At 42.9% G+C, this 12,207-nt stretch overlaps 2 protein-coding genes across 2 annotated transcripts in view; both read left to right on the top strand.

Annotated features, from left to right (window-relative positions):
• The first annotated feature begins 2,117 nt into the window (after positions 1 to 2,117).
• On the top strand, positions 2,118 to 11,938 carry LOC125488159 (histone H2B 1/2). Its single transcript, XM_048621079.1, has 3 exons — positions 2,118 to 2,138; positions 2,854 to 2,935; positions 10,930 to 11,938. The coding sequence occupies exon 3, from the start codon at positions 11,258 to 11,260 to the stop codon at positions 11,501 to 11,503; it is 246 nt and encodes an 81-aa protein (XP_048477036.1). The 5' UTR covers positions 2,118 to 2,138; positions 2,854 to 2,935; positions 10,930 to 11,257; the 3' UTR covers positions 11,504 to 11,938.
• The window catches only part of LOC125488154 (histone H2B 7-like), a 10,739-nt gene continuing 1,385 nt past the window's right edge, over positions 2,854 to 12,207 (top strand). Inside the window, exon 1 of the mRNA XM_048621069.1 lies at positions 2,854 to 2,935. The gene's annotated coding sequence lies outside the window, so the exon portion shown is untranslated. The remainder of the gene's footprint in view (positions 2,936 to 12,207) is intronic.

Genomic DNA, 12,207 nt, shown 5'->3' with positions numbered 1-12,207 from the left:
GAACAGGCCTTTCAAATACATGCTGTCTCTGCCTGATCCTGACTTTTTATCCAAATTATCTTCAATAAAATCATTTCTTTTCCTGCAGGTTGTCTGGTCTAAAATTCCAAGTTTTTTCCTCTACCTTCCTTTTCAAATAGATTGCTTACATTAGCTACCCTCTAATCTTTGCAATTTATTGTAGCGCGTATAGAGGTTTGGAGCAAGACCAGCAATACATCCGCCATTTCTAAGGCTACTGTGTTAAGTGCTCTGGGACATAAATTATCAGTCTCTGGTATTTCCCAGCCTTCAATATTATCAATTTTCAAAACATAATTTCCTGAATAATACTGATTTGATTCAGTTGCTCCCTCTCCCTAAACTCCGTTTTCCTTAACATTCCTCGTGTGTTTTTTCCTTCCTTATTTGTAAACATAGAACAACAGTAAGTATTCAGTTGGATAACCATTTCTTTAATTCCGCACAATGGATTCCCCTCTTTTTTGATTGTAAGTGACGTATATTTGAGTGTACCAACCTAGTTTTATCTCTATTTTCCTTTTTCATATTTATCAACATATTAACAGTTAGTTTTTCAATGACTTCTGCAAGCTTACTCTTTTCCTCATTTTCTCCTTCGTAATCAAAACATTTCTCCCTTTCTTTCCTGATTTTGAACTGGTCCCCAACTTCAGGGGCGTTTTTTCTTTCAAGTTCTTTTTCTTCTCAATTTGTACACCTCTTCCGTGGATCAAAAACTGTGTTGAATAGCCCTCTTAAACGACAATTTTGTAAATCGTAAAAAAGAGCATCTTCCATACTCACGAATCCATCAATTTAAAAGGATTTGGGCAGCTGATGTGGAGGAACACCGCCTTGAAATCGGACAAGTTCTCCTCCAAGTCACCCACCATCCGAACTTAGAAATATATCCCTTTTCCTTCACTGTCGCTGGATCAAGACCCCGGAAGTGCCTGCTTGCGGCGTTGTGGGCAGTCCGTGGACTACAACTGTTCTCGAAGGCGGCTCAGCATCACCTTCTCAAGTGGAGCCATGAGGGATGGGCAACCAATGCTGGGACAGGCAGCGACATCCACGTCCCAGGAGTAAGTAAACAAAAAACAGCTGGGTCTTTCGTTGCGGTACCCCGTTCATCACAAGGTTTCTGTCTGCAGCATGCTGAGAATAAAATCAGTCATCTACTCCAAACTGGTATGTACAGCGAGTTCCAGAGATGCGATTACACACCTCTGGTCCGAGTATGACTTTAGCACGGTCCACCTGACCCATAAATAGGGACACTACCACTGCACCGCAAGACTCCCTCCAACAGTTACATTCTGCCTTCGGAAGAATGTCCCATTTATTCCCTCGCTCTGTATGTTACTTTGACAGAGTTAATATGAGACGAAGGACAGCAGGATCGAATACTGCAGTTAACGTGGGATCAGACGTGATGTTATTGAACGGTGGAGTCATTAATAGGGCCGAATGGCCGTCAGCTTCTCCGCTTCCCCATCAGATTGTGAGAGAGCCGGAGGGAGGCAGCTATTAACGTGACCCGGGAATGAGCTCCATTGGAGCTTCATCAAAGCCAATGCTCCAGCTTGTAACGTTCTCTGCCCTTTCTCCCACAGCCCCCAGCCGCTTTGCTCAAACTGGGAGTAAAGGGAATTGGGGAAGCCTATTCTAAGGATGCCTACCCTGAAGAAGTTACCCTCCTCCCTCCAGACAAACTTCAGGGGATCGCTTCGCCGCCTCCCCCTCTCTCCCTATTTATTTCAGAATCCCCTTCCCCTCCCCCATTTCTGATGAAGGGTCTAGACCCGAAACGTCAGCCTTCCGGCTCCTATGATGCAGCTTGGCCTGCTGTGTTCATCCGGCTCTACACCTTGTTATCTCCGAATGACCCATTCATGTTTGTTTCTGGGAATCATTGGGAAAACGGCGCATGCTCGATGCTGGCCTTTTTCCCCACCTGAAGAAACCTTGGTGCTGACTGGAGGAGCGCATGCGTGAGGATCTCTCCCAGCGCTGCCATTGAGGAGCATTTCCTCAGTGAGTGGAAGAGGTTTGTTTGAAACAGACCGCAATGGAGAGACCAGCGCCCAGGGGAGCGAGGGAACAGCAAGCTCCTTCCAGCAGCGCATCGAGATGTGAGTCTGGGACACAGAGCGGGGTTCCGACAGCGGCATTGATTCGGGCTCACTTCAGGGAGAACTGGGGACTGTTTGGAAGAGGCCGAACGGGGCCGCAACAGGTCCTGGAAGTTGGAGTGAGCGGCCTGGGCGGGGGTGAGAGGAGAGAGAGAGAGGCCTTTCTCGGGCTGTGTGTGGGCCTGCTGAGGGAGACACAGCGGCAAGAAGCTGCTGGGGGTCATTCTTCTGGTTTTTGATTCTCTGAACACTGATGGAAGATCATCGTTTAGCTTCTGTTTCACGTTGTTTGTTGCGAATTGGCATTGAATCGTGAAAGCACTTTATGCAAATATGCTAATCCTGTAAAGGATAAATGTAGTAGTCGCTGGGTTAAGAGGCTCAAGTAAAATATTTGAAATAGTGCCTGTTGTTTTTCCCTTCATTAGTTAGTGCATTGGGAGCTGGGTATTGCACTGTGTAAGCATTCCATTCATGGAACCGTACAGGTGTCGGTTAGTTTTGTATCTTAGTAAATTGTTTTAGAATTTCTCAAAAAAGAATGCGACGAGGAGGAGCTCAGGGTAATTATGGAACCAGACCCTTCTCTGTTCAAATTGCTAGCTTTAAAACAAGGCATTAACATGAGTATTGACTAAATTTTGCACTAATCAGTATTGATATTTTCAAACTTGGATGTTGATTTATAGGAGAATTCTCTTTTGTCTTTTTCCAGACAAATATTTGATGGGCCAAGATAATGTAATATTTCCGTGGTACAGCACCAAGTGTGACCAGCTGCTCTTACCAAACAACAGGTATGTTTGCACTGTCAGAGCAGAGAATGTCCTTTCCATGGTCACAGAGCTGATTGAGTAAGACTTGCATTGAGTTCAATTTCCAGAGATATACATTCAATCCAAGGGTCAAACACCACCAACAAAATATAAATGTATCATGTTTATTTTTTCTCTCTAAACTAGCACAGTTCCAGGAAAGTTCATTTTTGAAAGCCTATTGTCATTCACAGCATTTGAAAAGGGATAGATTGAATCTCCTTCACAAATATGCACTCAATAACTGCATTGAATGCATGTTAAACAAGGCCATTTTTAAAGTTACAATCAAAGTATTCAAATAGATCAAGCTGTTACATCGTTACAATGAACATATATGAAGTTGATATTGAGTACAGACATAGTAGGAAACTTTTGAGTATTTGAGTACCTGATCTGTATGGATTAAAAACCATAATAACTACTCTTTCAGACTCTCATAACTGAAACTGCTGGATACAGATTGCTAACTAAACACTCATGTAGCAAAACAGTGTCATGGACAGACTGATCATTTCAGAAACATATTCACTGAAGAGAAACTGACAGGAAGAGAATGATAAATATACTCAGGTTCCCACATACCAGAAATTTACAGGAACAGGTTGATAACTACAGTCATCTTCTCCCCACGGCAGAAAATGACAGGGACAGGTTGATAACTACAGTCACACATTCATATTACAGTAACTTTCAGGGACAGATTCATGACACTCACAGGTTGACATGACAGAAACTTGACAGATAACTACACTCCCTTATTTACATTGCACATACCAACAGGAACAGGCTGACAACTGCACTTCCATATTTGCATATCAGAAAGTGTCAGTTACAGATTGATAATTGTGCTCAAATAGTCACCTGGCAGAAACTACCATGAGATCGATAACTAAACTCAAATATTGTAATAGCAGAAACTATAGAGATTGAAAATGACACTCAGTCACAGAGCTTAAAACAAAAACTGATAGGTACAGATTGATATAAGGCTCATGTTCACATTGCATAAATTGGCAGGGAGAGAATCATAACTATACAAACATTCATGTCACAGAAAATGACAGGTACTGACTAACAACTACACTGTCATATTTGCAGCACAAAATCTGACAGGGACAGATTAGTAAATACACTCTCACATTCACATAGCAGTGACTGTCTGAGAAAAAATTGATAACTGCACTCTCGTATTCACAATACAGAAACTGACAGGAACAAACTAATGATAACTCTCCCAGTTTCACAGAATATTAACTGACACGCATAAACCTAACAAATTGTCAGGTATAGATTAATTACTGAACTCTCAGTCACGTAGCAGAGACTGACAGGTAAACACTGATGATGACAGTTATATATTTACATAGCGGGAACTGACAGGCATAGATGGATAACTACACTCACATATTAACATAGCAGAAACTGAAAGGGGCAGGTTAATGACTACAGTCACCCATTTGAATTACAGAAACTGACACTGGCACATTGATGACAACAATCACAGATTCACATGACAAACTGACAGGTATGGATCAATAACTAAATTCACATATTCACATAACGGACACTTTGAGATAGACACTGATAATGACAGTCCTATATTCACAGAGCAGGAATTCACAGGCACAGATTGATAACTCAACTCACATGTTAACATAGCGGAAACTGACAGGCATAGATTGGTAACTGCGTTCATGTATTTTCATAGCTGAAACTAGCAGGTACAGATAGATAACTATACTCCCATCCTTTGCGTATCAGAAACTGTCGGGAACAGATTGATAACTGCGCTCAAATATTGACACAGCAGAAGCTGACAGGTACTGTTTGACATTCGAACTCTCATATTCACATACCAGAAAATGGCAGGTACAAATTGATAACCAAACTCACATGCGCACATCAAAGAAACTGAAGGGAAAGACTGATAAAAGCAATCAAACATTCACGTAGCAGAGCCTGGCAGCAACAGAGTGATAACTAAACTCTGACATTCTTACAACAGAAACTGCCATGGATAGACTGAAAAGTTATTCATCAAGCATAACCTGACAGGTACAGAATGATAACTGCTGCCAAACATTCACAGAGCACAAATAAACATAACCAGATTGGCAAATTAGTTATCGTTTTCACATGACCGGAAACTGACAGGGACAAATTAGGAAGAAACACTCATATATTCACATAGCAAAGACTGATAGGGACAGAATGATAACTCCAATTATGCATTCACACACCAGAATATTTCAGGGATAGACTGATAATTGTACAAACAAACTCACCAAGGAAAATCTGACAGTTACAGATTTAGAACCACACTCTCATTTTCACAAAGTTAAAACTGGCACAGTGTGATAACTGCACAAAAATATTCACAGAACAAAATCTCCCAGCTACAGTGTGATAATTACACTCACATCTGCCCAGCAGAAACAACAAGTTTAATAACTAAATCTACATATTGACGGAGCAGAAATTGATTGGTTCAGATTAATTACTGCACTCTTATGTTGATACAGCAGAATGGACATGTAGGGACTGGTAACAAGACTCAAGCATTCTCCTAGTAGAAACAGGCATAGATTGAGAACTGCACTCACGCATTCACATAGAACAAACTGAACGGTACAGACTAATAACGTCATGCATTTGAACAACAGAAATTGACATACATGAGAAAAGAAGGTGAGCTGAGTTATTGAGGGATATTGAGGCTCTGGTCAGGAAAACAAAAAAGAAGCCATACATTGGTTTTAAGCTATTGGGCTTAAGTGAATCCCTGGATAACAATAAAAAGTGTCGGAGCATACTTAAGAGGGAAATCAAAAGAGCAAAAAGAGGGAATGAGATGGATCTGGCAGATAAGGTTAAAGATAATCCCAAGCAGTTCTATAGCTATATTAAGAGTAAAAGGGAAGCTAGGGAGAGAATAGGTCCCCTTAAAAATCAGCATGGCAGCCTACGTATAGAGCCCCAGGAAATGGGGATTTTTAATGGTTATTTCTCCTCCATGTTTACTGAGGATAGAATCGTGGATGCCAAGGAAATAAGGGAAAGAAGTGAAGATATTTTGGACCGCATACATATTACCATAGAGGTGGTGTTTGCAGCCTTCAGGTGGATGAATTATCTGTGCCATTCTCGGATGTTGTGGACAGCTAGGCAAGAAAGTGCAGAGGCCCTTGCAGAGATTTTTGCTTTATGTGTAGCCACTGGTGAAGTTCAGGAAGACTGGAGGGTGGCTAATGTTGTTCTGTTCTTTAAGAAAGATAGCAAAGACAAGCCAGGGAACTACAGGCCAGTGAGCCTGATATCAGTGGTAGGCAGGTTATTGCAGAGGATACTGAGGGACAGGGTCAACCAACATTTGGACAGTCAAGATCTGATTAGAAATAGTCAGCATGCATTTGTGCGTGGGAAGTCATGCCTGACCAATCTTTTAAAGCTTTTTGAAGAGGTAACCAATTGGATAGATGAGGGTAGGGCTGTGGATGTTGTCTATATGGACTTTAGTAAGGCCTTTGACAAGGTCCTGCATGGCAGGCTCGTAATAAGGTTGGGAGCAGCGGGAGTGTGTGCGAGGGTGCTGACGGGAAGGTAAGATTTTTCTTTTCCTTTTTAAAAACTTACCTCGTGCAGCAGCAGCCTCTTGTTTGGAGGAGCGAGTGTGTCTGCAGAGAACATGAACCAGGTAGGAACTAATATATTCGGGCATTGGCTAAGGTAAGGCTTTTTTTTTATTATTCTTCTGGAAATCTAGAGTAGAGGGAATCAAAGCTAGGGCAGTTACATGCTCCTCTTGCAGGATGTGGGAGGTAAGGGTCACTGCTGGAATGACCAGAGAAAGGATAGGGCCGATCGAGGATTGTAAAGGGAATTTGTGCACGGAACCTAAAGAGATAGGAGAGGTCCTTAATGAATACTTTTCTTTGGTATTCACAACTGAGAGGGATTTGGTTGTGGAGGAGGACAGTGTGAAACAGGCTGGTAGGCTAGAGGAAGTCGATGTTAGTAAGGAAGATGTACTGGGAATTTTGAGGAACTTGAAGATAGATAAGTCGCCCAGGCCTGATGGGATTTATCCAAGGATTCTGTGGGAAGCGAGGGAAGAGATCGCAGGGCCTTTGGCGATGATCTTTTCGTCCTCACTGTCCACGAGTATAGTGCCAGAAGATTGGAGAGAGGCAAACGTCATTCCCTTATTCAAAAAAGGGAATAGGGATAACCCCAGAAATTACAGGCCAGTCAGTTTTATGTCAGTGGTGGGCAAGTTATTGGTAAGGGGTCTGAGAGATAGGATTTATGATCACTTGGAAAGGCACAGTTTGATTCGTGATCGTCAGCATGGATTTGTGAGGGGTAGATCATGCCTCACAAACCTTATTGAATTCTTTGAAGAGGTGACCAAACACGTAGATGAAGGTAGAGCAGTGGAAATGGTTTCCATGGATTTAAGTAAGGCGTTTGATAAGGTTCCCCATGGTAGGCTCATGCAGAAGGTAAGGAGGCATGGGATAGGGGGGAAATGTGGCAGGTTGGATTCAGAATTGGCTGACTCTTAGAAGACAAAGGGTGGTAGTGCACAGAAAATATTCAAAATGCTGCTCGGTTACGAGTGGTGTACCACAAGGATCTGTTCTGGGTCCTCTTCTATTTATGATTTTCGTAAATGATTTGGATGAAGGAGTGGAAGGGTGGTTTCGTAAGTTCGCGGACGATACAAAGGTGGGTCGAGTTGTGGATAGTGCGGAGGGCTGCTCGAGGTTACAAAGGAACATTGATTGGGTGCAGAGCTGGGGTGAGAAGTGGCAGATGGCGTTTAACCCTGAAAAGTGTGAGGTGATTCATTTTGGAAGGACAAACTTGAAAGCAGAATACAGGGTTAACGGAAAGATTCTTGGCAGTGTGGAGGAGCAGTGGGATCTTGGGGTTCATGTCCACAGTTTCCTGAAAGCTGCCACGCAGGTGGATAGAGTTGTTAAGAAGGCGTACAGTGTGTTCGTTTTCGTTAATAGAGGGATTGAGTTCAAGAGCCGTGAAGTTATGACCCAGCTATACAAAATCCTGGTTGGGCCACATCTGGATTTTTGTGTCCAGTTCCGGTCGTCTTATTACAGAAAAGATGTGGAAGCATTGGAAAAGGTGCAGGGGAGATTTACCAGGATGTTGCCTGGAATGGAGGGAAGGTCTTATGAGGAAAGGTTGAGACAGCTAAGGCTTTTCTCTTTAGAATGACAAAGGTTGACAGGTGACTTGATAGAGGTATACAAAATGATCAGAGGGAGAGATAGAGTGGACAGCCAGAGACTTTTTCCTCGGGTGGAGGTAGCTATTACGAGGGGGCATAGTTTTAAAGTGATTGGAGATAGATATAGGGGAGATATCAGAGGTAGGCTTTTTACACAGAGAGTGGTCGGGGTGTGGAATGCATTGCCGGAGAGGGTAGTGGAGTCGGCCTCATTCGGGGCATTTAATCGGCTATTAGACAGGCATATGGATGATAGTATAAAGTGGGGGTGGAGGTTAGATAGACCTTAGGATTAGGGTAAATGTTTGGCACAACATTGTGGGCCGAAGGGCCTGTACTGTGCTGTATTGTTCTATGTCCTAATGTTAGGTTGCATGGGATCCAGGGAAAGCGAGCTAATTGGATTAAAAATTGGCTTGATGGTTGGAAGCAGAGGGTGATGGTTGAAGGTTGTTTCTTGGACTGGAGGCCTGTGACTTGTGGTGTGCCACAAGGGTCGGTGCTGTGACCTTTGTTGTTTGTTATTAACGTAAATGTTCCGGATATGAATGCACAAGGCATGATTAGTAAATTTGCGGATGATGCAAAATTCGAAGGTATCATTGATAGTGAGGAATGTTATCAAAAATTAGAGGGATCTTGATCAGATGGGGAAGTGGGCTGAGGATTGGAAAATGCAATTCAATACAGATAAGCGTGAGGTGTTGCACTGTGGAAAGTCAAACCAAAGTAGGCCTTATTCAGTAAATGGTAAGGTCCTGAGGAGTGTTGTGAAACAGAGGGACCGAGGAGTACAAGTACATAGTTCGTTGAAAGCAGCGTCACAGGTGGATAAGGTCCTGAAAAAGGCATTTGGCATGTGAGCCTTCATTGATTAAGGCATTGAGTATAGGACTTGGGACATTATATGACAGTTGTCTCAGTCGGCGGTGAGACCACACTTGGAGTATTGTGTACAGTTTTGGTTGCCCGGTTACAGAAAAGACATAGTTCAACTGGAAAGCATTCAAAGAAGATTTACACAGGACTGGTGGGCCTGAGTTACAGGGAGAGGTTGATCAGAATTTCTTGGAACATAGGAGAATGAGGTGTGACCTTATTGAGGTGTATAAAATCATGAGGGGCATAGATATGATAAATGCATATAGTGTTTTTTGCCCAGGGATGGGGAATTGAAAACTAGAGGACATAGGTTTCAGGTGAGAGGGCAAGGATTTAAGAAGATCCTGAGGGGCAACTTCTTCATGCAGAGAATGGTGCACATGTGGAATAGGCTGCCAGAGGAAGTGGTTGAGGCAGGTACAATAGCAACATCTAATAAAATATTTGAATAGGTACATGGATGGGAAGAGTTTAGAGGGAGATGGACCAAATGCGGGCAATTGGAACTCGCTGAGTGGGCACCATGGTCAGCATGAACCTGTTTGGGTTCAAGAGCCTTTGTCCATACAGTATTACTGTGTGACTCTATGACCTCAAACTACAATGGGACCTTGACCAAAAGGACCAATGGGCCAGGGAGTGGCAACTGGAGCTTAATCTTGAAAAATGAGGTGCTACAAGTTGAGGGAAAGTCAGGGCAGGACATGCACATGTAATGGTAAGCTCCAGGGAAGTGTTGCCAAACCAAGAGGCCTTGGAGTGCAGGTTCATAGCTCCTTCAAAGTGGAATTATAGGTAGACAGGGCAGTGAGGAAGGTGTTTGATTGGTCAGTGCATTGAGTGTATAGATTGGGAGGTCATGTGGCTGCACAAAACACAGGTTCGGCCACTTTTGGAATACTGCATTCACTTCTGGTCTCACCTTGCTATATGAAAGATGTTGTTAAACTTGAAACGGTTTAGAAATGGTTTACAAGGATGTTTTCATGGGTGGAGAGTTTGAGCTGTAGGGAGAGACTGAATAGGCAGTTCTTTATTTATTCCTGAATCAGCAGTTTTATATTTCCTTGGTGTGTTGGAGACTGAGTGGAGACCTTATCGATATTTATAAAATTATGAGGGATGTGGATAAGGTGAGCAATCAATATCTTCTCCCCAGGGTAGAAGAATCCAAAACTAGAGGATGTAGGTTTAAGGTGAGAGGAGAAAGATTTAAAAGGAATTGAAGGGGCAACATTTACACACACACTGAGTGGTGTGTTTATGGATTGAAAGCCATAAGAAGTGGCGGAGGCTGATAAAACTACAACATTTAAAAGGCTTCTTGATGAGTATATGAAAAGGAAAGGTTTAGAGGGATATGTACCTAATGCTGGCAAGTGGGACTAGATTAATCTAGGATATCTGGTTGCTATGGACGAGGTGGACCCTAGGGTCTGTTAACATGTTGGACATCTCTATGACTGTATGACAGGAATAGATTGTGAGAGAATAATAATCTTTCACACTGCATAAACAGACAGACCTATAACTGCACTCCCATTTTCACATTGCCGAATATCTGTCAATCTTTGCAAAGTGTCCCTCAGTAAACCTGAATGTCTTAACAGTACAATGTTGCTCACAGCGTAATAAGGAAATCTCGGATAGTGATGAAACAAAATAATATTTTACACACAAAAGATTGTCATGAACAGAATAAAACACATTGTCACAATTAAAATCTCACAGGTACTGTGTTCAAAATATCATTAAATGACAATAATCAGTTCAATTTAGAGTGAGTTCGGAGTTTGATCCATGTATAAAATTTTGGTTTGCGTTTCACATTTCGTTGCAGATCCTGACAGATCCTCATTGTGTCCCACACCAACCATTCGGAGAGAGACTAAATGTCATTATTGACATTGTTGTAAACTACCCAATCAGGAACAAGGCTTTCCCCCATCCTTCATTAGCATTGCTGACGCCGTCAGGCTGTAAAAAGTGAGCTCCGGGCCCTGTTTTTTCTGTGTCTGAAAGTGACCGTCACTGTGGCTGATGAGCAGAAAGCGCAGCCAACTTCCAAGAAGGGCGCGAAGAAAATCATCAAGAAGGCGCCAGGCAAAGGCAGCAAGAAAAGGAAACGATCCAGGAAAGAAAGTTACTCCATCTACATCTACAAAGTGATGAAGCAGGTTCACCCCGACACCGGCATCTCCTCCAAGGCCATGGGCATCATGAACTCGTTCGTCAACGATATTTTCGAGCGTATCGCGGGGGAGGCTTCCCGCCTGGCCCATTACAACAAGCGCAGCACCATCAGCTCCCGGGAGATCCAGACCGCCGTGCGGCTGCTGCTGCCCGGGGAGTTGGCCAAGCACGCCGTGTCGGAGGGTACAAAGGCGGTGACCAAGTACACTAGCTCCAAGTGAGACACCACATTGTACTGAGAAAAACACACATTCAAACCCCAACAGCTCTTTTAAGGGCCACCCACAATTCACTGAAGCTGCTGAACCATTTTAAGTTTGTAAGTGATTTTGGGTCTGTATAATTGATGTCCCTAAGTTTTGTGTTTCTTTTTATAAACGTTCTAAAGATTAACGTGTGTTCCCTGACTCTCTGTCCTTTATTCTCGGTTGCGGACATACCCAGTCTCTTTACTTTGCCTGGATATTTATCGCCAAAGTCATTTTTCAGCAACTTCTGTATGTTCCAGTTACTCTTTAATCCGTGATCAGGACAGCAGCTGCAGTGCCCCCTGGGGTATTATACTTGAGTTTCACCCTGGTGGGAACCAAACTAACTGTTCGAGTCTCATGAATAGATTTTGCAGTTTCCTCTTTTTTCAATTTTCAAAACTCCATGGAGGCTTGGTCTGATTTTTTGCAGAATACTGTAAATGAGGCTTTCAGCTGTCGGTGAGAGGCTTTCAAAATGAATGGAGTTTAAGCCAGATTAGCTGTCGGATTGCGATACCAAGTGTGAAACTGTGGATGAAGTCTGATCAAGGACAAGAAGGGAGGGCAACTTCAAACTGTTGTTTAAAGATTTAACGCGCTCACCCGGAACAACGTTGTTTGTGGTTTTATAAGTATATCAGGGTGCACTTGTAATGTGAAAGTGAATTAAATTC

Source organism: Rhincodon typus, unplaced genomic scaffold (genome assembly GCF_021869965.1).
Source record: "Rhincodon typus isolate 14 unplaced genomic scaffold, sRhiTyp1.1 hic_rhity00000051, whole genome shotgun sequence".
Classification (NCBI taxonomy): Eukaryota; Metazoa; Chordata; class Chondrichthyes; order Orectolobiformes; family Rhincodontidae; genus Rhincodon; species Rhincodon typus.
This window is presented reverse-complemented; position numbering and strand designations above follow the sequence as displayed.